Source organism: Mchenga conophoros, linkage group LG11 (assembly GCF_057382185.1).
Source record: "Mchenga conophoros isolate Kocher_MC1m ecotype Shallow Benthic linkage group LG11, M_conophoros_male_GT1.1, whole genome shotgun sequence".
In the NCBI taxonomy this organism is placed as follows: Eukaryota; Metazoa; Chordata; class Actinopteri; order Cichliformes; family Cichlidae; genus Mchenga; species Mchenga conophoros.
In genome coordinates this window covers 34821074-34847909 of record NC_140536.1, presented here as the reverse complement: position 1 = coordinate 34847909, position 26836 = coordinate 34821074, and the positions used below count along the sequence as shown (strand labels likewise).

General features: G+C 40.4%; 3 protein-coding genes across 12 annotated transcripts; 2 read left to right on the top strand and 1 right to left on the bottom strand.

Annotated features, from left to right (window-relative positions):
- Positions 1-422: 422 nt before the first annotated feature.
- Positions 423-1973, top strand: LOC146564842 (uncharacterized). 3 transcript variants are annotated; one of them, XR_014894300.1, is made up of 3 exons: positions 496-587; positions 707-1592; positions 1672-1973. XR_014894300.1 is itself a non-coding variant. In XM_085290424.1 (2 exons), exons 1-2 carry the CDS (start codon positions 534-536, stop codon positions 1235-1237), a joined length of 585 nt encoding a protein of 194 aa, XP_085146550.1. In that variant the 5' UTR covers positions 423-533; the 3' UTR covers positions 1238-1973. The 3 variants fall into 3 exon arrangements, 2 of the variants coding, with proteins under 2 accessions (XP_085146550.1, XP_085146549.1); XM_085290424.1 differs by having other exon boundaries at positions 423-587; positions 707-1973; XM_085290423.1 differs by having other exon boundaries at positions 519-591; positions 705-1973.
- Positions 1974-13655: 11682 nt separating this feature from the next.
- Positions 13656-20972, top strand: LOC146564841 (NACHT, LRR and PYD domains-containing protein 1 homolog). 6 transcript variants are annotated; one of them, XM_085292621.1, is made up of 11 exons: positions 13656-13746; positions 14945-14993; positions 15111-15184; positions 15323-15537; positions 15639-15883; positions 16864-16992; positions 17579-17732; positions 18143-18172; positions 18504-18545; positions 20406-20444; positions 20638-20972. In XM_085292621.1, exons 2-10 carry the CDS (start codon positions 14988-14990, stop codon positions 20420-20422), a joined length of 912 nt encoding a protein of 303 aa, XP_085148747.1. In that variant the 5' UTR covers positions 13656-13746; positions 14945-14987; the 3' UTR covers positions 20423-20444; positions 20638-20972. The 6 variants fall into 6 exon arrangements, with proteins under 6 accessions (XP_085148747.1, XP_085148749.1, XP_085148745.1 ...); XM_085292623.1 differs by having other exon boundaries at positions 13699-13746; positions 15114-15184; XM_085292619.1 differs by having other exon boundaries at positions 13740-13802.
- Positions 20973-22380: 1408 nt separating this feature from the next.
- Positions 22381-24041, bottom strand: LOC146564840 (transcription factor HES-4-B-like). 3 transcript variants are annotated; one of them, XR_014894299.1, is made up of 4 exons: positions 23926-24041; positions 23511-23603; positions 22560-23390; positions 22381-22426 (listed from the first exon to the last, which is right to left on the bottom strand). XR_014894299.1 is itself a non-coding variant. In XM_085290422.1 (3 exons), exons 1-3 carry the CDS (start codon positions 23986-23988, stop codon positions 22869-22871), a joined length of 687 nt encoding a protein of 228 aa, XP_085146548.1. In that variant the 5' UTR covers positions 23989-24041; the 3' UTR covers positions 22397-22868. The 3 variants fall into 3 exon arrangements, 2 of the variants coding, with proteins under 2 accessions (XP_085146548.1, XP_085146546.1); XM_085290422.1 differs by having other exon boundaries at positions 22397-23390; positions 23502-23603; XM_085290420.1 differs by having other exon boundaries at positions 22397-23390.
- Between the last annotated feature and the right edge of the window lie 2795 nt (positions 24042-26836).

The following is a 26836-nucleotide window of genomic DNA, read 5'->3' as shown; positions in this document are numbered from 1 at the left end:
AAGATCTCCGTGTTTGGTGAATATGAGACTGTGATAGGAGATTTAAATTAATTAAATCTTGGTTGGGTTTTAAGGAACGACGAGGTTGAGATACCAGGAGGAGGGGTTTGGAGGAGGAGGAGTCTTTTAGCTACAGGGAGTCAGTAAAAAGAAGTCGAACAAGAGCCTCATTACCTGATCGGTGTCAGCCTGAGAAAGAAGGTGTTAGAGCATCTGCAACCATGAAGCTGCTACAGGAAGCCGAGGAAGCAACAAACAATAAAAAGGTAAAAAAAGAAAAAAACAACTTTGATTTTTTTTATTCACATGGGCAAATGCAGCCACTTTGAATGAGGATTTAGTCGTTTGTTTCAATCAAATTGGAATTTAGACGCAGCTGCGATTATATTTCGTTTGTTTCTCGGGTAACGTCTGATCAACTTTGCATCACTTGTAACACAGAAATTAAAACAAAAAAAAAACACTTTTAGACTTTTCTTTTCCTTTTGCGATAGTTAATAAAATCTCAGGTGGAGAAACGTCGAAGGGACAGAATGAACCGCAGTTTGGAGTGTCTGAGGACCATGTTGCTGCAGGAGCCACAAGAAGTAAGATCATATTTTAGTTCTCTTTGAATATGGTTCATGAATTTCAGTACTGTTTATTTATTAATGTTTTCTTTTTTTAATGTAATGTAAAGATCAGTTAACTTGCTGCTCTCATGCAGGGGTCCACTCAACACCGAGTGGAGAAAGCTGAGATACTGGAGCACACAGTCCTCTTCCTCCAGAACACTGCCAAAGGAGACAAGACTACAGGTGGACGTGGGGACCAGAAACGCTCCTTCCAGGACGGTTTCTCCACTTGCTTGCAGACAGCTTCGGGGTTTCTGGGCCCCGAGGGGAAAGGGTCGGAGCTCGGATCGGCGCTGCATGCAGCTTTTCCCGCTCGTTTGGCCCGTTCACACTCACAGCCCGAAGGTCTCCAAAGCAGAAACTTTTTGCCGCACGCAAAGTTTATTCTGCGGATGCTGAGGCAGAAGTCCAAGCTCAAACTCAAACAAGCTCAAGCACGTGCCTCAGGGGAGAAACGTTTGATCCGACCTTACCCACTCCCACTCCAACAAAGGTTTCCCAGAGTCCCCAAACAGCCTCAGAAACAAAGAGAGTCCGAGATCAGAGCGGAGAGAGGAGCGACCAAACAGAGCTCAGCCCAGAGCTCCCCCTCCAGCCACACTTTGTGGAGACCTTGGCCCTGATCACCAGGCAGGGACTTCAGAGCTATCAATGACTATAAACTATTTAACATAAACACTCAAAAATATTTAACAATGATTGTTGGTATCTATTTTTTGTAACTGAAAAGGATAGGTGTTGTAGTCTTATAAAGACGCAGAACCTCAGATCCTGTAAATAATGTAGCTAAATGTATGTTTTCTACCTGCGCTGTATGTGTGATAGGGTTAACTCACTGTTTTAAATACTTTTCAATAAGCTCTGTCAGTGGGGCATCCATTTAATCTGCTTACACAGGGACTCTACCGCGGGACACAGGTGAGCTGGATCAGCCCAGCAGTCCGGCTGGGATTGCTGCGCTGAAGAGCGAGTGAAGAGGTGAGTTTCACGAAACTCAAGAGCTTCTATTCTCTTTTATGAACTGCTGTGACTGAGTGTCCATACATCACATTTCCAGGTGTGGAAGCCCAGTGTTTGAGGCTGGGAGACCCACGCAGCTCCTCATATTCACCTCTCTGCTGGCAAGAGCGACATCTGTATCTCTGTGTAGGCTACAACATCACTTGTATTCAATCTGACGTTAAATCTTGTCTTTTTTGCACAATAATTTATTCTGGATTCTCCCTATGGTGAGCTGTACTCTTTAAAATAAAAAGACAAAAAAAAAAAAAAAAAACTACAACAACACGTGGTGTGGTTATTTTAAGATTAAAAGAAATCCGGAAGACTCTAGTCTGCGGTTGCTCTGACAGCTCCCTTTAGTCCGGATCGGAGGTGTGAAGCTCGACCTCCTGCAGAGTTACATCCTCCAGGTGTGAAATCTGAGCATGAAGCTCTGCAGCATCTCTCACTTCAAAGACCTCACAGAGAGCCTTCTGTATTCACTGAAAAATAAGATAAGATAAGACTTTACTGATCCCACAACGGGGAAATGTTTGCGTCACCTCACCTCAGCTCAGGTACAGATATCAGATAAAATGTTTATATAACTAGGAAGACTTAAGAAATCACGTATCATGTATTTTTCCCCTCATATTCATCATTTATATTCTTTTGTTGTTGTTTAGTTTACATTTTTCTCTACAATAATTTCTCCTATTATTAACCTGTAATTACACTGATGTTAGACTGGACCTCTTTGAGCTAATACCACTGAATTAGTTCACATTCTTTTCCCAACTAGAGGAGCATCGCATCTTTGTCTTTATTCCTTATTTGAACAATCTGTCACGATAGCTTATCAGTGTATATGACAGGATGGAGCCGAACATCTGACACTGCTTATGGCTCTCGTCCGCGTTTGTTTCTCTAGTGATTAGCGTCTATCCCATCACCAGCACCACCCTCAGCTGCTTAGAGGCCATTTGTTTTCTACGCGTGTCTGGTGTCATGTCCCAGGAAGCAAAACGCGTCTTAACACCTCATGTAACCCTTTGAGTTTCAGGCACAGAGGAAGCTTATCCTTTATTTGCCACAGTTTTCTGGTGAGAAATTTGTCTGACTAAGCTTGTTCTTTTAGTCTTTTTTCAGTGAGATAACCAAAAACAAACCAACATAGTAGTAGACTGTCTACACATGAAGTGTATTTGCTCATTCGCCAAAAGAATCTTTGTACTAACACACTAAATATCTATTTAGGGTTGCTTAGATATTACTGTCCAATGAGCTCAATGAGACAGATTTCTGTGCCTTTTTTGTAGGAAAACACGAGGGAAGCGGCTCTTTACAATGTCATTAGAGACTTTGAAGCTCTCAAGCTTCACTTAATCAGGCGGGCTTGCCTTATTACAACATACAATTACTGTGACCTTGGAGTTTAGTGCAGTATCTTCAACTTCTGGTGGCCTGAGACCTTATGTGATCCAAGCCCTTAGGTGTGCTCAATTTACAAGGATTTAAAAGATTCATATTGTCTGACTCGGGAATAGGAACTAAACTGGTTTGATTTCAGTTTTAAAACAGAATAAGTTGTGTTGATTAAGTTTCTGCCAAAGCAAAACAACTGTGTGCAACTAAGGTCCACTATTGAATTAAGTAAATCCAACATGCTCTTTTTTCAGTGTACTTGTTTGATAAAGTACACTTGATGAATTTTTATCTCGTGTATTTAAGAAGTTACGGGGACTGAATGTTAAAAAAAACCAAACTAAAATAAAGAGTGCAGAACTTCGCACACAGCATACAACTCGAAAAAAAATTAGTATGAATTATGTGGATGAAAATCGATGGATGGGTTGTTGTGCATTTCTGAGTTGGTCAGGTGACTGATCTTAATAGAAAAGTATTAATTATTATAATTATTATTATAATAAAAAAAATGTCATGCAGACAGAAGTTGGATACGTGTCATAGTGGGAAACGTTTTGTAGTCGTGGGAATGTGGAGCAGAAGGCTCAGTCGTTGTTTTATTACCTGTTAAAATTGATGCTTCATTGTGTCCTTGGAGGAGAGGTGGCTCTCGGGTTCCCACGCACAGCACATGCTGGAGGTTCTCACGCGAGCCGAAAGTAATTTTTTGTTTTTGTTTTTTTTTAAATTTTCTTTTGTTTTGTTCGTGTGACTCAACAATTTGAACAGTTACGCGTAAAAAGATTTATTTTACTTGGATCATAGATTTCTGTCAAGAATACTTTGTATTTCTGTATAGTTTTTTATATTTATATCCTGTTCATAGCCTGTACATCGCTTGTACTCACCACAGCATGTACATACTTATAGTTATAGCATATTCATAACATACGTTATAACATACCATAATAGACCCATTTCTGTAATATACTCACATATCTATATTATTGCTAATATATATTGTAATATATCTATATCATGGCTAAAGCACTTCTGGGTGGATGCAAACTGCATTTTGTTGCCTTGTACCTGTGACATGTGCAATGACAATAAAGTTCTATTCTATTCTATTCTATTCTATTCTATTCTATTCTATTCTAACAATCTAATATAATTTCTCAAAAATCCAGACTGAAAACTTGAATTAAAATTGAATTCCTTGCAAGTTATATAAGATCAGAAAATGCGTAAGCTCAAGCTCAGCTCTTCTGTTGCATGTGATCACCTCACCTAACTTTCTCGTGGGAATCGGGCGGAAGAATGTCACACTTTATTACCTGTTAAAATCGATACGTCGTAATTAAGAGTAGCTGGAAGAAGAGGTGGAAATCAGTTTCCCATGAGCAGGGCTCCTAAAAATTATGCATTCACAGCTGGATTGATACACAGACTTCTGACCACGTTTTTTTTAAGGCTTTCAAGGCTGAGGAAAAAGGCTGCCAATATTCTGTACCGAGGGAATGATTATTAAAATGTGAAGAGTTGTGAATAAAAAGAAAAAAGTCAGACAACTACTGAAAGCTTTTCTCCTTGAATGAGTTTTTGTATTTCGCGTTTTGCGGGGCTCCATAAACATTTTCTTCCTAGCAGCGCTGAACCGAGAACCTGTCGCCTGAGGACACATCTCATTTCTCCTTCCATAATGATCACCTGGAAGCTTACAGTCATTTGTCTGATCTCACACTGTTTGGGCGGATGTTGGTCACACATGTAAATAACCCTCACACGAGCTGATAACACCTTTCACAGGCGCGTGCAGCTCTCATTTATCGCAGCAGCTGCACGCGCCGGTGGATTAATGATGGGCTCCCACAGCGGCGCCTTTCAGTCTGTATTCATCTTTAGATTCTTGGTGAAATCCCCTCGTAACCGGTAAAGATGATCCTGGAGTATAGAATGACTCAAATGCATTGATTACACATACCTATCATATCCCATATCAGTGACCAGCAGTGGTGAAAGTGGAAACAAACCTATATGTGTTGTGATCAGTATTTATCCTGTCACCAAACAAACAAAACAAAAATCTGAAATGTGTAATTAGTCCTGTCTGTTGTAATTTATGGCCCTTGACTGATCCCCAAAATGACATTATATTATTTGATGCTCATAAAAAAACACAAAGTTGTGTCTTATTGTGCTGAAGTTTGCTAACTTGATTTTATTTACTGGTCTCATCTGTTACTTACTTTAGCTCACAAAGGCAGTGTTAGCCTGCAGTTTAGCTAACCTGTGGTCTACTGACTGCACTATTTAAGCTGCCTTTGGTTATTGTGATCCTGAGTTAAATGCAAATCGAGTAACTCTTTGACGTGTTTGTTGTTTTTATAATTATATTTCATATTTATTTGATGATATTTCCTTTTTACTTACATTGAACTGTCAAAAAACTAAACAACCATTCTTTCACATAGTGGGAAATAAGCTCAGTGGTCATGGGATTAATATACTTGCTTCACGTGTTGTTAATGTGATATCATTCTCTCAAAAATTCAAAACCAAAATAAAGATTGGGGGTGTTTATTGCAGATTGTAAAACATGTTGATCTTTTTATAGTAAGCAGGCAATGTTGCTCCCTGTTATGTTTAGAAACTACTGGCTGAAACTGGAGTCCTGGAATCCCAGTAATGTGCCAAGTTGTGCGTAAAAAGTTAATTTTATGCACGTCTCATGCACGAGACTCGGACCTTTAAAACACCAACTTCGTCAAATAATAAATTCCTCTAGTTTTGGTGACAAAACGTCCACTCTGAGTCAAAAGTCCTGATGGACTGTGTCCATCATGCTGATAGAAGCTTTAAACATTTGGCGTATAATATTGCTGTAGCGAAATATTAACATGTGATTATCCTTTATGACTACGCCGCATGATACAATCTGTACATTAATATATGTGATTTTCTATATATGATACAGTGATTTTTAAAGACAACACCCATATTTTTGTGCATCAACTGAAGCACTAACTGAGAAACAAGCAGCTTCAATGTAAAGACAATAAAAAATGAAGACTGTTGCCATGGTAGCAGGAATGTTACCGTAACACAGAAGCTAAAACTCAACTGTGACATCACCTTGACGTCATGGCTGTTCCTTTGATCTTTTTTTTTTATCTGTCAGTTGATTTGATCTGTTTCCCTTAAATAGAAGTTATCCCCCTTACACGCAGCACCTTGACAATACGTCGGACAAACCTCTGTTTTGCAGGATTGTAAAACTAAACGTAGGATCGTACTAGACAGTTTCTGTAATCTCCATTGAACTAGCTTTATAGCAGGCATGCCTCTCTTGCTTTTGACTCATCATGTGATTCCTTGGGCTTTTAAAAAGGCTCGACAGCTCGTGAGATCTGCTCTGGCACAACCACAGGCAGAGTCTTGTCCACCTAATACTGAGACAGATTCTGTAGCCAACAGGCTCACAGATCAAAGGTCACTGAATTACACAACAGGCTTGGAGTGCCTGAGTGAAAATCAGCAGAACACAGCTGAACAGCACACGTCTGTCATCAGCAGAGATAATTTACTGAACAATACTTGTTCTACACATGTGGATACACCATGTGATGAATCCTGTGAGCAATTTCACAGAGGTTCAGCAACCGTGACAACTTTTCTCAACATGGCGGTAGATGGCCTTTCGAAAATCAGAGGAATACTTCGAATTTTATTCCCTTTGACTAGAGAAGATTTTGATTATTCTACCAAAGTCGCCGTTGAGATAGGGCCAATAGGAGGACCACTTATAGTTATCACCTGTTGCTTCACTGTAATTTGTCTCATTTTCTTTAGATTTTGGGGAAACTGTCTGTTTAGACTCAAGAAAAAAGTTTCACAAGCTTTGAGCTGGGTCCATAAGAAAACTTTAGGCTCGGAGTGCCTGAGTGAAACTCAGCAGTACTCATATGAAGAGTTCATGTTTTTGACTGGCAGAATTAATTCACTCAACAATACTTGTTCTACACATGTGGATACACCATGTGATGAATCCTGTGAGCAATTTCATAGTGATTCAGAAGATGACATTTTTCTCGATTTGAACTGAAATTCATGAATCTCAGTCAAATCTTAGAGAAGAAAGCATCAGTGAGACTGACAGGACAGGAATCTGTCAGACAGACTGATTCCTTAAAATAGCAAGATGAGGTAAGTATTGAGCGTGTCTTTAAAGAGGCACAACAAAATCTTGATTTGGTTAAAGCTGTTTTAAATTAGCTATAAAATCTTGACTGGAGTATAACAATATTCATTAGACTCGTACCATCTTGATCAGGCAATACACACAACAGTTCAAAACGTACATCAACCCAAACAGCCGCGACAGATGGCTGCCCCTCCCTGAGCCTGGTTCTGTCGGAGGTTTCTTCCTATTAAAAGGGAGTTTTTCCTTCCCACCGTCGCCAAAGTGCTTGCTCATAGGGGATTGTTAAATCCTTTTTGGGGTTATCTCTCAAATACTGCAGGGTCCTTCCCTTACAGTACACAGAGATTTGGGATGACTGTTGTGATTTATGGGTGGATGACTGGATGTGTTAAGCGCTTTGGGGTCCTTAGGGACTAATAAAGCGCTATACAAATACAGGCCATTTACCTTTTTTTTTTACCATTTATTGCCTTATAAATAAACTTGAATTGTAAATACAAATGTCAAATTTAAAAAGTAATGGTTTGTGTGTACTTTTAAGTGATGTATGTCAAAGTCAGCGCAACAAGTCAGTGTTTCTTGATATTTATTTATAATCACCTCTGCTAATTCTTGATATTTATTATTGAGTGAGCTGTATATATTAGTGCTATTTCTTAAATGTGTAAAATCTGTAACATATTGTATTGTTGAAATTGTTTAGTCTGTTACTGTTACTGTCTTGGAGCAACAGTAACCCACATCATTCCCTTATGGATTAATAAAGTATTCTGATTCTGATTTGTGTAGTATTTAATGATTCAGTAATGAATGAAGGTTGACCTTCTGGGAAAGCCTTTCGCTTCATGTGAAAAGCAGTGTTGTGTTAAGCTGCCTTGTTGGCCAAAATAGTTTACAGATAAAGCATGTCCTCTCTTGTCCTGTGCCTTTCATTCTCATTCCCTCTGCTTTATTGCTTCCATGATGTTAAGCTGATTTTATATACTGATCTGATGCTTCCTGGAGGTTTTTATTGAAGAAAAACTCTTTCTGATGAAAGATCAGCTGAACTTGTCAGATCAGTGTGCTGAAAGGAAAAGGTATAACATCTTTTCTGACATGCAGTGGAGCCCCGAATGTCTGAGACCAAGAGTGAGAATCCTCCTCTTGCTTGTGAATTTAGTTTTGACAAAGTTTATTCTGAAATGATAATCCATCCATCTTCATCCGCTTATCCGAGGTCGGGTCGCGGGGGTAGCAGCCTAAGCAAAGAGGTCCAGACCTCCCTCTCCCCAGCCACCTCCTCCAGCTTGTCCGGGGGAATACCAAGGCGTTCCCAGGCCAGCCGAGAGATATAATCTCTCCAGCGTGTCCTGGGTCTGCCCCGGGGCCTCCTCCCGGTGGGACATGCCTGGAACACCTCGCCCAGGAGGCGCCCAGGGGGCATCCTTGCCAGATGCCCGAACCACCTCAGCTGGCTCCTTTCGATGTGGAGCAGCAGCTGCTCTACTCTAAGCCCCTCCCGGATGGCCGAACTTCTCACCCTATCTCTAAGGGAGAGGCCAGCCACCCTTCGGAGGAAGCTCATTTCCGCCGCTTGTATCCGCGATCTCGTTCTTTCGGTCACTACCCACAGCTCGTGGCCATAGGTGAGGGTAGGGACGTAGATCGACCGGTAAATTGAGAGCTTCGCTTTTACACTCAGCTCCCTCTTCACCACGACGGACCGGTGCAGCGTCCGCATTACTGCAGCCGCAGCCCCAATCCGTCTGTCGATCTCCAGCTCCCTTCTCCCATCACTCGCGAACAAGACCCCGAGATACTTGAACTCCTCCACTTGGGGCAGGAACTCATCCCCGACCCGGAGTGGGCACTCCACCCTTTTCCGGCTGAGAACCATGGCCTCAGATTTGGAGGTGCTGATCCTCATTCCCGCTGCGTTACACTCGGCTGCGAACCGCTCCAGTGCGAGCTGGAGGCCCTCACCCGATGAAGCCAACAGAACCACATCATCCGCAAAAATCAGAGATGAGATTCTGAGGCCACCAAAGCGAAAGCCCTCCGCCACTTGGCTGCGCCTAGAAATCCTGTCCATAAAAATTATGAACAGAACCGGAGACAAAGGGCAGCCCTGGCGGAGCCCATCACCCACCGGGAACGAGTCCGACTTATTGCCGGCAATGCGAACCAAGCTCTTGCAACGGTTGTATAGGGATTGAATGGCCCGTAGCAATGGGCCAGACACCCCATACTCGCGCAACACCTCCCACAGGACGCCCCGAGGGACACGGTCGAATGCCTTCTCCAGGTCCACAAAACACATGTAGACTGGTTGGGCAAACTCCCATGCACCCTCAAGTATCCTCGAGAGGACAAAGAGCTGGTCCAGTGTTCCGCGACCAGGACGAAAACCGCATTGTTCCTCCTGTATCCGAGGTTCGACTAGCGGACGAACCCTCCTCTCCAGCACCCTGGCATAGACTTTCCCGGGGAGGCTGAGGAGTGTGATCCCCCTGTAGTTGGAACACACCCTCCGGTCCCCCTTCTTGAAGATGGGGACCACCACCCCGGTCTGCCAGTCCACAGGTACTGCCCCTGATCTCCACGCAACATTGCAGAGACGTGTCAACCAAGACAGCCCTACAACGTCCAGAGCCTTCAGGAACTCGGGGCGGACCTCATCGACACCAGGGGCTCTGCCACCAAGGAGTTGTTTAACTGCCTCAGTGACCTCGCCCCCGGAAATCGGTGGGTCACACCCCTCATCCCCAGACTCTGCTTCCTCCCCGGAAGACGTGTCAGTGGGATTAAGGAGGTCCTCGAAGTATTCCTTCCACCGCCCGACAATTTTCTCAGTCGACGTCAACAGCGCTCCGCCAGCACTATACACAGTGCAGGTAGAGCACCGCTTTCCCCTCCTGAGACGCCTGACGGTTTGCCAGAATCTCTTCGAGGCAGTCCGAAAGTCTTTTTCCATGGCCTCTCCGAACTCCTCCCACACCCGAGTTTTTGCTTCAGCCACTGCCCGAGCCGCATTCCGCTTGGCCTGTCGATACCTGTCGGCTGCCTCCGGAGTCCCACAGGCTAACCAAGCCCGATAGGCCTCCTTCTTCAGCCTGGTGAAATGATAATATTGACTTAAAAATGCGATGGAAAATTTAATCTATTAATGGGCTTTTCTGTGTTAAAGACAACCCCTCTGCATGGATGTGTGTTTACATACTGCTTTGCTTTTAATCAGTTATTATTAAATTCTCTCTTCCACAGACTTCCCACTTTTGTCCTCTCTCACTCCGCTCACCCTCATAGAAGATGTCTGTCTCTCCCTGAATTTGGTTCTGTTTGAGGTTTTTCTCTGTTAAAGAGGAATTTTCCTTCCACCTTTTGCCCAGTACTTGCTCATAGGAGTTTATCTGATTGTAGTTGTTTTCTCTGTGTAACTGTAGGATCTTTACAATTTAATAATCCAGATGTTGGTACATGGTACCCCAGATGATGTTTATGCAACGTTTTATCGAGATTTGTTTACTTGTCTAAAACAGGCCGTTCATGCTATTAAGAAAAGAAAAAAAACCCTCAAATGTTGCTGATTTAAAATAGTTCAACAAAGAAGATTGAGCCAAAATTTCTCCACAGAAATTTGAAAGATTGCCATTCAGTTTTAGATCTTAATGCCAAGATAAATGTATTCCCACAGAGGAGTAATTTACTTGTAAAGGCTAAAAACAGCATTACGAAAACTGAAGTGTGTCAGTACTGCCCATCTTGTCCACACTGCTGAATACATGCATATGCATATTTTCCATTAAATTTGTTTTACTTCTCACAGTTGGGCTTCATTTGGAATTCCCTTTGGAAGTACGAGTGCTTTAGAAAGATTGGAAAGTGAGAAGTGTGCATGGATCACATCACGGTCTTCCTCACCTCTCAGTCAAAGGTCCTGATGAACTCTGTTGCTCTGTCCATGGTGCTGATGTAAGCTATATATGTATATGACAACACATGTTCAGTGGAATTTTAACAAGACACCCACATTTCTGTTTTGTACCCGAGATCCAAACAGCTTTAATTTGAAAAAACAAACACAAACAAACCACTAAATGCTGTTGCTAATGTAGCTAGAATGTTACCACTGCTTAACGTTTACGTCGTACCTCGTGACTACCCTAGAACAGTAACTTTGACGTCACCTCTGTGGCCGTAAACCAATTGTCGCGTTGATACTCGAATTTTTTCATATTTATCCCTGTAAAGTAAGGAGACCGTAACCCTTTATTCGATTAATTTAATTAAACCCTTTATTAATATTCTGGCGCGTGCGGCTCCCGTTACAAGTTTGAAAGACACGTGCAGATGAGAGGCGTCATCAGCTCCTGTGAGACAAATTTGACAAAGATCTGTGACAAATCCGAGCGATAAAGTAATAAATCGGAGGTGTAAAAATACATTTTTTTTACTGTTCTTTGAGGTAAAACCCCAACATTTATGATTTTCTGCAGCCTGTCCTGGTAGCTGCCATTCATAAGGATTATTTCTGCAGAAAAAGAATCACATGACGGATTAAATGCCCCCTTTCATGTGCGCGAGCACAAAGCTTGACCCAGAAGTTAACTACCGATGTGATAGCCATCTCTGTCATGGCCATCTCTGACGGAGGTTTTAGAAACCCCTAATGGAAAAAAAAAGCCAGTCTGTGCTGATCTTCCTATGCAAAAACTTTATTCTGAGTATTTTTCACAGTAAGAGTAAACAGTTGACTTTTCATAAGAAGTTCCTGGTCTATAGACACGTTTGTGTTTATTTGTGTGTAAATGAATAAAAGTGTGTAAATACATAAAGTGTTAAATACCGTTTTCACCGCTCCATTTTGACGGAAAAGAGTTCGGTAAGGGGATCCCACACTAAATCAGCAATGAAAGTGTGAAAGTGCGCATATGCTCCACATCCAGCCACAAGCAGCTTGAGCTTTTGTTCTGTTTTAGATAATCTACACGGGATTTCATTTTATTTCACATTTTAGTCTGAATTATTAAAATGCGATGTTTGATTTCTTGTATAATGGTTTTCAAAAGAAACTTTGATATGCGTAAAATCCATGGTTTTACGCGCGACTCCTCACGTCGCCATGTTTGGTTACATGATCACAACAAAATAACAGCTTGTTTTGGACCCGTGTGACAACCTCTCACGTGTGTTTCGCGTGGGAACCAGAAAGTCACTTCCCCTCCGAGCACATTTGTTAAGTGAGGTATCAGGTTTAACAAGTAATAAAGCGAAGATTGAGCCTCCCTGCGACCAGAGAGAAGAGCTGAAGCACACACTCCCACTTAAGCAACATTTGTCTGCACGCTGCCATGTGTTTAGAGGGACAAACGCAGGTCTACTAGACTTCGTTTATTTATTATGACGGTGTTTGGAAAACGCGGTAACATTTGCTTTAAAAATAACGAAATCTTTAAAGACTTTAAGCTCAACTTTGATTTATAAGCAGATCCTTCCGCAACCGTGAGAAAAGCACACAGATTTGACTAAAATTACATTTAATACGCCGTGAAAGATTGCTTCTTCACACAGAATTCGTCGCAAATAAATAAATACAGTCTAAATAAATGAATACAAATGATCCAAATTTGATGAAAACATATATTTTAAATGAGAAATAGTGAACTATTCCTGTGAGGAACACAAAACTCCGATTCTATTAAGAATAAAAGCCTGAAAGCACACATTTTTTTCTACTTTGTGATTCTGCAGGTACTCTTTAATTTCTGTGGGGTTAAATTATTTTTTGTGTGGTGCAGGATTGATCAAAATCGCTGTCTCCTCCATTATATACTTTTTTTGGTCAAACAAAATAACAATTACAGCACTTATTTTACATATCAACAAAAAGTTATATACAGGTATAAGTAGTTAAGAACAAAGCAGTCGTCGAACAAAGAACATTTAAAGAACAGTATAGGTGAGAGATACCATAAAACAGCATACAAGTACAGTATAAGGTGACCTATCATATAAAAGTAAAAACAAAAGTACGCACATACAATCTAGCTACATCAATTGAAAAGCTGCATCAAAAATTCAAGTAAGGTGTAAGCTAAGTTACACTTATCCAATGAAGCCTTCCACAGCAGGACTTCATTTTTAAAGCCAGCAAAACACGTTTTCAAGAAGCGACATTTGTGAATGAAAAATTTTGCAACTATAAATAAGTTGTTAATCCCAAAGTCTATTTTTTTATTTTCTGTTTGTAGGCCAAATCTAATTACTTGAAAGGTTAGAGAAGGGCAGTCAAAATTTTTAGAGGTTAACCAGTACTGAAAATCATCCCAAAAACATCTGGAACTAAAAAATATGCTCTGTAGTTTCAACATCAGTACTGCAGAAAGTGCATGCGGTCGTATCTATATTGAATTTCTTGTGAAGATAATCATTGGACGGATATATGGCATTTAAACAACCGGATGTTGCTACAGCTTGTCACAAACCAGGAAAAGAACCCGGAGATTCTATTGGTGGAACTCGGTCGGGAGGCGGGGCTTGTGTAGGATACAGGAAAAGGTATTTTTTGTCTTGTAATTGGTGTGAATGTTAAAAACACATAAACTTTTTTCCATGTAAGTTGAAGTATTAGCATATAAGACAAATGCACCGTTGTTACACAAACTGCATTGTGACTGTGCGCAGGGAAGTGAGCGTTCATGTTAGGAGTGAAGAGGCTGGAGAAACGGTTCGTGTGGGGACGCTATTTTAAAGCCTAGGCTATAACTAACTTTTAGACTTCACTGGTTTGAGCGTGTTATTGAAAGAGCCAGTGCTGTTTCCTAACCTTTTCCCCGTTTCAGAGCTTCTAATTTAAATAAGCAAGTCGTAAAACAACGGGAGAGAAAGCGAGTGAGCTTTATTTCCGCGTTTAGCGTCAACTGAATGTAACGCCATAGTTTGTCTGTATACGAGCTATCATTCAGTCTTTCTGCAGCAGGTTTTTGTTCTAAAAATGACATTTAAAGGCGTTTTAACATTTTAATATTCTTAAAAGTTATTTAGTAGCAGGCTGCTGAAATATGAGGTGGTTTGAAATTAATCTAAACAATTTAAAAATCGTTCGGTAGAGGATGCAGGGTGTCTGCTGTCGCCTCATGATTGCTTATCGTGATTTCATTACAGTGTAACTCTGTCCATAGCCTTTTTAATAGTTTGAATAACCTTTAATTAAATTCACAACATGTGAAAAACTCTACCCCCCCTCCTTTAATCTCACACAGTGGACGTAAGACAGTTTGATCATGAAGTTAAACAGCTTAAATAACTGAAGCAAAGTATGAATCCAAACATTTTGTCTGTAGATTCTTCCTCCTGCAGTGGTTTGTATATTCCACCTATTCTACTTTTATACCTTTCTTTTAAATACTCAGGCTAGACCTCTGCGTTCGTGATTATGGTGCTCTGTCAAAGGCTCCTCTCTTTTCCAGATCTATTTCAGCAATTGAGACATTGTTCAGTATAACAAAAGATGAGGTGCAAATTAGAGAAATGAGAGGCTGATTAGTCAGTGTTCAAAGATCATGGAATTTCTTGATGCAAACAGGTTTCCTCTGTGGAAATGACACTTCAGGAGACCCAGATTTAAGTTTTATCACTTGGCTTACTTGATAGGAGAGAACAGCTAAGGAATAAAATAGAGACTGATGTTTGAGTGTGTTTTATTAACCCTCCTGAAGCATCCTGACCTAAATTGCTTCATTTGCACTGTTTCAAGACAAGAAGCTTCCAGAAGCTCTGAGATCGAGGGTTGTGCAACTATGATGGTACTTTCATACATTCACTCACGTTTCTTTCATTAATTTTTTAAATATGTATTTGTTCATATATGTGGTGTTACACAATGTAAAATCTGCACTTATTTAATTGATTGTCTTCTGCAGCAGCATTCCAGCAACTGGACTAAACTTGAGCCTGGGGTGAACACTACAGATGCAGACAAGGCTCCAACTTACAGGTGAATTACGAGAAATCAACAGTGATTCAGATTTCTTTGCCAGAAGAAGACCCAGTTTTGCAAAATCTTAATTCTGCATTTGACATAAAATGAAGTGTTAAAAATGACGCTGTGTTCCTTTTTATTTTTTCACTTTAGCCTTCAGTCTGAAGCGGGAGACTTTGAATGCAGTGTCTCTGGCTTGCGCTGGGTTTGTAAGGAAAAGATCAGCTTTCAGTACCACTTCTGCTCTTGGGGAGGACACATGGAGAGAGTGGAAAGCAGACAGTACATGCCTGCAGGTCCTGTAATTGATGTTGCAGTCACTGCTGGGCAGTTAAGTGAAATGCACCTGCCACACTGGGTTTGTATAGGTAAGAGGACATGAAGAAGTTACTAATATATTAAAAAACTTTTGCATTTCTGATCCAAACTTTCTTCTTTCTCTTTGTGTTTTCTGTGTATTTTTGTGCAGATGACATCCCCGACAAGTTTGCAGTCCTGCATCTAGATGACTGCGGAGATTTTGTAGAAGAAGTGCGTGAGGTCACAGCATCACACGTCAAGTTAAACGAGTTAACTTACTTTCCGAAAGCAGTCGTGATGAAGATGGGCCCCCCTGTTAAAATCAGCTGTAACGTGTTGCTATACTACAAACCCAACACCCCATTCCTCAAACTCCACGTCTTTGTGATTCCAAATGATCCTGCTCTACAACGGGTAACTGAATCTGTATTTGTCACAGGAAAAATAACACAGACTCAGACTGACCCCAATAGAGTATTAGACATATGCTGTAGTTGAATGATGGCTTTAACTTGCAGGGCTGAAAAGTGGAGCCAATGCGGAATATGCATTCTTTCTAATTACTAGAAAGGGAAGACTCCTCTGGTCTACTCTAGGGAAATTGCGATTGTGTTTCAGGGACTTCACAAACTTTGAAAGGTGGCAATCTTACTTATATGGTCTGTTTCATTAGAAGATAGATGTTCAAATTTGGAGAGTAGTATTTCATAAGAAAAGTTATTTTAAGATAATTAAAAAAAGAATTAAGGGATAAAAGTGAATATTAAGAGAAGGAAGTCATTTTACTTTAAGATAGAATGTATACATTTGTGGAAAATATTTCAGTTTTCTTTTTATAAGCTGGCTGTAAACACTTGTTTTGGTAACCCATGGATTAATGATGTATGTGAATGCAGTCGCAGTGACAACAGAAAACGGTTAATCTTCATGTACGAGTCATGAGATCTGTCTGTCAGATAATGTTACATTTTACCGACTTAAGTAAAATATAATCTCACTGATTTATAGCCACAGCAGATAATAACATTATAAAATTGTTAATGAAAAGCTGAATATAAATTATATATGAAATATAATCCTAGAGTTCTGGAAACAAACAGGATACAAAAGTAGAGTGTTATAAATATTATTTTAAGTCTGCTTTGAATAATATCTTTATTCTCGGCAACAGCACTTTTTCTTCAAATGTATTTACACTAATTTAGAGTAAACTCCATACATTGTTTTTAAACTGTATTTAAAGACAACAGATGGAAATGCTGAGGCAATCCTGAAGGACTTTTGGACTTGACGTATATTTGTAGGGTCTTTACCTCACAACAGAAAGCACCTTGAGGCACCTGGTGTTGTGATTGGATAATACTGAGTTGAATTTTTTTTTTTTTTCCTCACAGAAAGTGGACAAGCAAGAATTGTGTTATGGATATGAAAAAATTACCAAGCCACGCCCAGATGAGTACCTCAAAATGCATCATGGTTTCTCCCTCACAGCCGACACCGACTCGGCAGAAATTCAACCAAAGGTACGCTTTTTACACTCTGTCAGCAACTGTGGTGCTTTAGGATCAGAGCATTTTTACGACGGGTTGTAAATAGTGTGACCAGTATGGGTGGGAATCACAGAGGAATCTGCAGTAAGATATTGTCACATTTCTTCACTACTCTATGAATAGATAAATGCATTTGAATACACTGTCCTGTGAGCAAGAGTCAGGAAGATTTCTGGTTTCCATTTGTAGTCCACTAATAGTTCTTTCAATCGGTTACTTAGAGCAGGTTTTGCATTTGCTGGAATGCAATCTGGAAACCATTGTCACCCAAAGATGGTTTAGCTTTTTATTTACCTTGTTAAACGTCTCTGTTCCTCAATAAAGAACGTGTGGACATAATTGAAATACTGGCCTGAGAATCCACTGTGTGAACCAGAAGCACTGAAAAATTGGTGACTTTCACCAGAAGCTTTGTCATCAGACTTGCTGATAGATTTCCAGGTTAAGTCACAGAGCAGCTGCATATTCAGTTGACTCTTTGCAGTCTTTTATTTTTATTATTTTGCTTCTGATGGAACTGGACTAACTCCTCTCCCTTCTCTGTTATATTTTTAACTAGAAAATAACCCTCAGATATAATGGCCAGGACTCCAACTTCTATGAAGTGTACATTGAAAATCCCAAAGGATGCTTCAATCTAAAACTTCAGTATGCTTTGTCCAAAAAATATGAACCGGTGTATGAACCTGTCTGGACCTGTAAACTCCAAAAAGGTCAGTAATTGAAATGAAACAAATCAAATTTGTATATCCTAATGCACACTCAAAGGGTTAGATACTGTTATTTTTAATATACTATTGTCAGAAAACATGATATTCTCAAAGAATATGTTTTTAATATATTTTTACTTAAAGATGGAGATCATAGCTTTGATAAGTTTTTTTTTTTTTTTAAATTCATCCCAACCCACTCACCAAAGCTTTCAGGGTCCTTTTTATTTGGCTGGAGCCATTTAAATTTTGCTCACTTGTCAATTATTATTTCAAAGAGATTGGAATATGTCACATTTAACTATTAAATAGAATACTTCAGATAGCACGTAGCTTTTTGTATAAAATCTTTATGGTGACTGTAAAATAACATTTACTGTTTAGATTGTTATTTGCTTTGTATTTTATTTCAGACGATCATCCAAAGTCTGGTTATGGGGAAGGTGAGATCCAAACAGCTTTCGCTAATCTATCAAGTAGAAAAGTATTCAGTGTTGTGTTCTTGTTATTAATCTTTTGCATCTAGAAGAATGCATGTTGTGCAGTTCCACTTATAAACGGTTCATGTTAGAGACCCATCTGAAGTGATAAATGTAGACTTTCAGGCAATAAGTGATTCAAAGGTAGAAATGTTGTGAGTGCATAAGGGAGAGAAAGTTCAGGACAAATTTGAAAAAAGATTACATTTCAGACATTTTGAGAACAAAACGGTTAGATTATTTAGTGCCAGTGATTTATAATAAGTGTGAAGTCATTTTAATATTTTCTGTACAGGTCCAAGATCCTCGAGGGGAGTAACCGGTGTCACTACTGTTGGTAAGTTCACAAATATTAACTCTGCTCTCTTCTCAGTAAATGATTTTCACATTTCTGCGCTAAAATTACTCAGGACCTCACTGCAAACACAACTAAGACTGTAAGACAAGTTTAAAACTGAACTGAACTTTTAATCAAGAATGGAAACTGGGGAAAATAAACGAATACCAATATCCTAGAAGAAAAAAACAAACAGTGGGAGGGTGAAGGACTTTGAATGAGATGAGATGATGACTTAACAGAGACTGAGGAAGAACAGATTCAAGAACCATGACGGGGGGCAGGTGAACTCAGTTGAGCCAAAAAAACACTGGTTTGGGGCATGAAAGGCTACAGAGGGTAATAATTAAACAAAACTTTCCACTCTTTATACCCAGTAATACTCGTTCTGCTTCATCCACACTTACTGTGTACTCGGTGAAACAATAATTGTTAACCGTCACAACACTTAAAGCCAGGAAATATTCGGATAAAGTTTTTGTGGCTCTAATCTGGATTCGAGTCCTTTGATAGTGAATATCTGTTGATACAGAGTCTGATTCATATATTGACATGCAGTATCAGCATGCAATGTGAATATTTGTTGTAAAAAATATTTGTGCAGACAACCTTGAGACAAATATTTCCATCCCTCCCTCCCTCCCTTTATCCGGGGCCGGGTCGCAGGTGCAGCAGCCTAAGCAGAGAGCCCCAGACCTCCCTCTCCCCAGCCACCTCCTCCAGCTTATCTGGGGGAATACCAAGACGTTCCCAGGCCAGCCATGAGATATAATCTCTCCAGCGTGTCCTGGGTCTGCCCCGGGGCCTCCTCCCGGTGGGACACGCCCGGAACACCTCACCCAGGAGGCATCCTTGTCAGATGCCCGAACCACCTCAGCTGGCTGATTTCGATGTGGAGGAGCAGCGGCTCTTCTTTGAACCCCTCCCGGATGACTGAATTTCTCACCCTATCGCTAAGGGAGAGGCCAGCCACCCTTTGGGCGAAGCTCATTTCCGCCGCTCGTATCCGCGATCTTGTTCTTTCAGTCACTACCCACAGCTCGTGGCCATAGGTGAGGGTAGGGACGTAGATCAACCAGTAAATTGAGAGCTTTGCTTTTACGCTCAGCTCCCTCTTCACCACGACGGACCGGTGCAGCGGCCGCAGCACCAATCCGTCTGTTGATCTCCGGCTCCCATCACTCGTGAACAAGACCCCGAGATACTTGAACTCCTCCACTTGGGGCAGGAACTCATCCCCGACCCGGAGTGGGCACTCCACCCTTTTCCGGCTGAGAACCATGGCCTCAGATTTGGAGGTGCTGATCCTCATTCTCGCTGCTTCACACTCGGCTGCGAACCGTTCCAGTGCGAGCTGGAGGCCATCACCTGATGAAGCCAACAGAACCACATCAAAATATTTTTTCATTAGGTTTTATTCTTAATTTATGATGCATAAATGATTTAACACAGACTGTAAAGATAACAGAAAACCTGCAAGTTTAATTCTTACAACCTGCAGCAGTGATTTTTACTATTTTAATTATTAATTTGAAAAGCAGCTTTCATGCTTGGCACTTTGAAAGTGATTGTAGTATTGGACTAGTATGAATCTTCCCAGCAGCCTGCTCAAACATTTGTTTGCATTCAAACACAGTGTTGCAGGCCCTGTGCAGTCAAATGATCTGAAACTGTTCTGCTCTAATCCAGTCCTTTAAAATGTTTCAGCCTGGCAAATCTCAACTTCAAACCCATAGAGATGAATTAGGAAAATACTTCCCAAATCTAAAAAAGAAACGTCAGATGTGATCCTTTTGTATTCTAAATATTTATAAAATACTTATAAAAGCATCCTGTAATTTATCATTTTCTTCCTCCTAGACAAACACTGTGAATAAGCTGCCTGCAGTGATGCAGAAAGTAAGTAACATCAGTTTACTCTGACTTCATGCTGCAAATCTTAATGTGATAGGATGCAAGTGGATGATTTATAGTTTTAAAATTGTGTTAATAAGCTTGTGATTGAACTGGATGTGTAGCTTGTCATCAGTTATCCGCCAGTTAAGTTATGGTCAAGTCATACCCCTTTGTTTGTTTGACTTGACTTCATCAGGGACCAACGGCAGCATCAGATGGAGAGAGGCTTTAGGAGGGAGAAGCTCAATGAATTTAAGTTGTTTCTGAGGCACGGAAACATCGTTACTGAACTTTCTCGCATCCCAGATGACAAACTGGAGAACACAGACCAGTCAGGCCTGTTCGATCTCTTGCGTAGACTTACACTTAGCAGTCTGTGGAAGTGACCAAAGATTTTTTCAAGAAATGTAAAAACCAAGACCTGGTATATATGCCATCAGACATCATGATCCAAAGTTTCTTTTAAAAACTCACTGTTTATCTAATAAAATGTTTTGCCTTTTGATTGCACAGAATGTGGTCCATCCATCCATTCTTTATTTATTGTCACTTGTTTGGATGCAGGTAGTGGGGGAATGTCTTCACAGACATTCAGGAAGAATCCTTATCAGATGCACATGAGTCAAATAACAGAACCACAGTATAACAGGGGTTGGTGTTATATATACATGTACATTATATATAATATACAAGTATAATGGTGCTGACTGAGCCATAAAGCAGTAAAACTCTGTCAAGACGTTACTACAGTTATTTTCTTCAGAAGATTGAAATTAATGGAGAAAAGGTTTTGTCGGGGGAAGTTGCCTATAACGAGCTGCAGGGCCGGAAGTGATGAGGCATTCACGGTCCATAAATTGCACTTCATATAAAATGTGTATGAGAACTATAAGGATTCAAGGAGCTTTATTTGTCATTCGCATCACATGTTTACATGAGGTGGAACGAAGAAACAGAATTTAAAAAAACAGAATTTAAAAAGTATTAAAGTTTTTGGGTTTTTTTTTTTTCAAAACAGAAAAACAAGTAATAAAATAATACAATAGAGTACCAACCTGAGTACAAGTATGAATATAGAATGTAGGTATAAATACTTTAGCAGCAAAAGGGCATGATGACCAGCATTGAGACGGTGTCACTTTATCACTGCTGGTGTCACATAAAGCCTGCAATATAGTTTGAAACTAACGGTGACGATAGGGGAAAAAATGCCACTGATTCTTACGGGGTTAAGACACGTTTTGCTCCCTGGGACCTGACACCACACACGCGTGGAAAACAAATGACCTCTGAGCAGCTCGGGGCGATGCTGGTGACAGGATAGACGCTGAATACAAAGGAAACAAACGCAGACGTGAGCTGTGTGTTAATTATGTGAAATGATCTTGACTTTAATGGATCCTGCTATTCTAAATATGTTTAAAGGCAACTGTGAGAAATGAAACTGGATGATGCAGAAAAAAGTGGATGTAGTTATTAATATTATTATTCATATTATTATTATTATTGAGTTGTCTTAAATTATCTGAACTATATTAACTAATCTTAATCCAAAAGTCTTTCAGTGCCAGTAAATAAAGTGCGACAATGGCTATGATGTCTTTGAAGTGAGAGCTGCTGAGCTCTTTCATTTCATGACCAGTCTTCACACCTGGAGGATGTAACTCTGCAGGAGGCCGAGCTTCACACCTCTGCCTCGGACTAAAAAGAGCTGAAAGAGTAAAAGGCCTCCGGGTTTCCTTTAATCTTGAAACAATCATCTGACATGTTTTTAAAGATTTATTTGGTTGTTTTAACTTTGAAGAGTACAGCTCGCCATAGGGAGAAATCCAGAATAAATTATTGTGCAAAAACCGACCAGAAATATCTTCAGATTGAATAGAAGTGATGTTGTACACAGAGACACAGGTGTCGCTCTTTCCACCAGAGAGGTGAATATGAAGGTCTGCGTGGGTCTCCCAGCCTCAAACCCTGAGCTTCCACACCTGGAAATGTGATGGATGGACACTCAGTCATTATCCACTACCGCAGCATGCTCTTTAATCATGACGGCACATAGTAGCAGCTTTTAGTAGCGCATCAAAGAGGACAAAATCTCCTCGGCTTCGTGAAACTCACCTCTTCACTCGCTCTTCAGCGCAGCAATCCCAGCTGGACCGCTCGGCTGATCCAGCTCACCTGTGTCGCAGCCTGAGAGAGTCCCCGTTCCCCTGAGCCACTTACGTGGCTGACTGAGCTCATTGAAAAGTATTTAAAACAGTGAATCAACCCTATTACACATACAGATCAAGTCATACTCGGGTATTTACAATATTTACAGGACCTGAAGTTATGCGTCTTCATAAGACTACAGTTTTTAAAAAGAAGTTGTGTGTTTTTGCCAAATAGTTTATAGTCATTGATTGTTCTGAAGTCCCTGCCTGGTGATCAGGGCCAAGGTCTCCACAAAGTGTGGCTGGAGGGGGAGCTCTGGGCTGAGCTCTGTTTGGTCGCTCCTCTCTCCGCTCTGATCTCGGACTCTCTTTGTTTCTGAGGCTGTTTGGGGACTCTGGGAAACCTTTGTTGGAGTGGGAGTGGGTAAGGTCGGATCAAACGTTTCTCCCCTGAGGCACGTGCCGGGAGTCTGAGCTTGGACTTCTGCCTCAGCACCCGCAGAATAAACTTTGCGTGCGGCAAAAAGTTTCTGCTTTGGAGACCTTCGGGCTGTGAGTGTGAACGGGCCAAACGAGCGGCAAAAGCTGCATCCAGCGCCGATCCGAGCTCCGACCCTTTCCCCTCGGGGCCCAGAAACCCCGCAGCTGTCTGCAGGCAAGTGGAGAAACCGTCCTGGAAGGAGCGTTTCTGGTCCCCACGTCCACCTGTAGTCTTGTCTCCTTTGGCAGTGTTCTGGAGGAAGAGGACTGTGTGATCCAGTATCTCAGCTTTCTCCACTCGGTGCTGAGTGGACCCCTGCATGAGAGCAGCAAGTTAACCTTCATGTTTCATAATAATAAATTAATAAAAACCACAAGTATGAACCACATCGATTTATTTCTATAAAATTCATAGAGAACTAAAAACTTCTCTTACTTCTTGTGGCTCCTGCAGAAACATGGTCCTCAGACACTCCAAACTGCGGTTCATTCTGTCCCTCCGACGTTTCTCCACCTGAGATTTTATTAACTATCGCAAAAAAAAAAGAAAAAAAAGAAAAGAAAACCAAAGTCTAAACGTGGTTTCCTGATTTTGTTTAATTATATACCGCGTAAAAAGAAAAACTACCAAAGAAAAGCAAAAAAAAAAGGAGCAAATGGAAATGACTAAATGATTAGAGGGAATTCAGAGCACTAAATTATACAAACTATTTCATATCTCCAAATTACTGAAATTTTGACAAAGCTGATGCTTTAATCTTCAATGAATCTGATTGTTATTGTGGTAATAACAGAGAATCACTATATGAAATGAAATCACGTCACTTGACAGGTATCTGGACTTCCTTTACCTTTCTATTATTTGTTGCTTCCTCCGCCTCATGTAACAGCTTCCTACCAACCGATGGTCCCATGTTCTGCTCTGGTCTACTGGTAACAGCTTCCTTCGCAGTCTGTTACTGATCTGGAAATGAGGCTCTAGTTTCCTGCCACTTATTTTTTACTGTGGTCCTGACAGCCTCTCAGACTCCTCCTACTTCCCTACCCCTCCTCCAGGTCCCTTGGTCTCACCGTTTGGTAACACTGCAAATGAAAAAATCCTAGATTTGTTTTTATTTTTGAACTTGTCTAATCTCGATCTGATGTCAAGAGTATAAAACAAGAAAATGAATCTTATGCGCAGTCGCGTGCGTAAAGTTAAAAAAAAAGTCTTGCGTCAAAACGTTTGAAAATTAAACTTAAAATAAACATAATTTTACTCCAGATGCTGTTCTGTTTTTTCCTGCTCTTGTGCTTCATTTGAAAAAGCTGGTAGCTCATTTTGCTTTGGGAGAGGGGGGCTATTTGCGCATGCAAAGCTGACACGTGCCTTAATCAAGGAAAGCTTGCTTTTTAGGAGCGACGGTGTGATCCTATGACCAGTTTTCATTTCAGAACTATTTTAAGTTGAATAAAAAACAATCACTTACATGAGGAGAAAGATTTTCAGATTTTTCGCCGAGCCAATATAGGGGAGACCGGGGATAGTTGTAACATTTTTGACATTTCTGTCTGTAAATTGGAGCTCTTTTAAGGTAGTGGATTCAAAATGTAATGCAAAGTATTTACATGTCTCTGCTATTAAATAGTGCAGCTATTTTCTCTGCAGCACAATTACCCATTGCATGGTATGGCCTCAAACACAAAGAGTGAAATGTTACAATTAACCCCATAGTCTGGGTTAGTTGTAACATATCCTGGGGTGAAATGTAACACAATGAAATAAGGGTACTAACAAAACATTAACATGTAATCTTTGTTTATTCATCACATGAATGCACTTACATCCATTTATGTAGCTGTGTGTGTGTGTGTGTGTGTGACAGAATGCAGAAATCTAGCTTTTGAACATATTCCAACCCCCCAAAAAAGACAAATTATGGAATTTTCTGCAACTGAATATTTCATTAATTTTGGTTGGTCTTCCTTGAGTTTGGCCTCATTGGCTCAGTGGGCATTATAACCTACAACTCTTGCACCAATTTTGAACATAACAATGAAGCTGAAAAATGTAGTTGTTCACCAGCATCGCAATTCCATTACTTTTTATCATGGCTTACCTTGGTGTGGTTTGCAAAGTGCTTCAGAAAGATGAGGAAATCTGTTTCTTGCACCCATCCTGATTTATTTCCACTACCAGTACTTCCTACTGGTCCATCTCTGACACAGTGGTCTGCATAATGTATGTGTGGGAACACAAACAGTGGGGGAATTGTGTTGCCAATGGCATTAACCGCATATACAAATGCGACCAGTGAACCTCTCTCTGCTGATGTCGTTGCCCCAACTTGTTTAATATAAGTTAAAGTAATAGTGTGGTAAGTTGTAACATCTGCATTATTGTTACAACTAACCCAGACTGTTGCTGTTACAACTGACCCAGACTATAGCCATGAACTAGCTAACATTACAGCCAACGGCTAAAACATTAGCACTAAAGACCTACACAGAATATATCCCCACAGACATACAAATAACATAATTTAGGTTTGATGAGTTTAACTGCAAAGCAGATAATGCTATTAGAAATTGAAATAAAATAGAAAAACTTACTTTTTGGCATACAAATTACTTTTTTTCGTGTTAAATTGTCTGTGTTTGACGAAATGTGCTGATTTTTCACATGTGATAGCAGAACTGAGTTGGGCATGCACAGGATGAGTCACATCATTTGAAACTTAGCCCTGATTGGAGAAATTGGAAGTGTTACAACTGACCCACGTTACAACTATCCCCGGTCTCCCCTACTTAATTCAGAAAATTCTTTAATTTGTACAGAGAAAGCAGCATCGAAATGATCGAGATATTTCTCGTGGGAAAGGAGGAATTAGCGCTGCATTTACAGCTACCTGTTAAAATTGACACAACTCTGAAAGTGAGAGGCGACACTTCCCACGTTCGCACGCGTATTTTCCACTTTTTACAATCCAGACGCTTTTCTTTCCAAGCTCCTTAGAATTCCCACCGACATTCATGCAAATAAGATGCAGACAGAAAAAATTCTTCCAAGATATGAACAGATCTTTAAATTAATGCAGTTAAATGCCAGGGAACAACTAAAAAAAACATCACGGTCTTCATGTAGTCAAAGATTCGTCAGTTTTAATTCCTGTTCCCTTAAATCTACAGATACAAACATTTAGACACTAAAACAGCAACACATAAATGCCAGCCCGTTTATCACCGACTCACTGTCACTTTGAAAATAGACCTTTTGTCGCACAGTATCATGCAAATAATTATTCATGAACGCCGATAAAGGTAGTGTGAGGTTTGTGAATCACCTCAGGGTGACTTTGATATTCAGAGTGTGGCAACACGAGGCAACAGACACGTGCCAAAATACAATGACTATTCAGTAGATCTTTATTATTATTCACGGAAGTGAGATAGATTATTAGTAATGACAAATACGCCGTGATTAGAATTAATTGATAAAGTTTTTCAGAAGCTCACTAAAACCTACTACAGGTAGGAATACATCAATAAATGTGACTTTTAAGTTCATCCCTCCACAACTGGTCGCTGAAGATGTAACAAATATAAACATGTATGCATATATTTAATTACTGATTAAGGCATCTAATTTCCTTTAAACGTTTTACTTTTAATACATTTGTAGTAATTTTGGAGATACATGCAGACTGAATGGCGCGTCGCTTGGAGTTTTCCCTAATCCTCTGGCGCGTGCAGCTGCCCATACAAGTGGGAGAGGCACGAGCC

Bases quoted from the DNA above. Each gene is read 5' to 3' on its own strand.
- LOC146564842 (XM_085290423.1), top strand. From the start codon at position 534: ATGAACCGCAGTTTGGAGTGTCTGAGGACCATGTTGCTGCAGGAGCCA. The intron at 592-704 runs GATCATATTTTA...CTGCTCTCATGC, and splicing joins GCAGGAGCCACAAGAAGTAA to AGGGGTCCACTCAACACCGA.
- LOC146564841 (XM_085292619.1), top strand. From the start codon at position 13,774: ATGTTAAAAACACATAAACTTTTTTCCAT. The intron at 15,185-15,322 runs GTGAATTACGAG...TTTTCACTTTAG, and splicing joins GACAAGGCTCCAACTTACAG to CCTTCAGTCTGAAGCGGGAG. The intron at 17,733-18,142 runs GTCAGTAATTGA...ATTTTATTTCAG, and splicing joins GACCTGTAAACTCCAAAAAG to ACGATCATCCAAAGTCTGGT.
- LOC146564840 (XM_085290422.1), bottom strand. From the start codon at position 23,988: ATGGGACCATCGGTTGGTAGGAAGCTGTTACATGAGGCGGAGGAAGCA. The intron at 23,604-23,925 runs GTAAAGGAAGTC...TTTTTGCGATAG, and splicing joins AAGCAACAAATAATAGAAAG to TTAATAAAATCTCAGGTGGA. The intron at 23,391-23,501 runs GTTTTTAGTTCT...GCTCTCATGCAG, and splicing joins AGCCACAAGAAGTAAGAGAA to GGGTCCACTCAGCACCGAGT.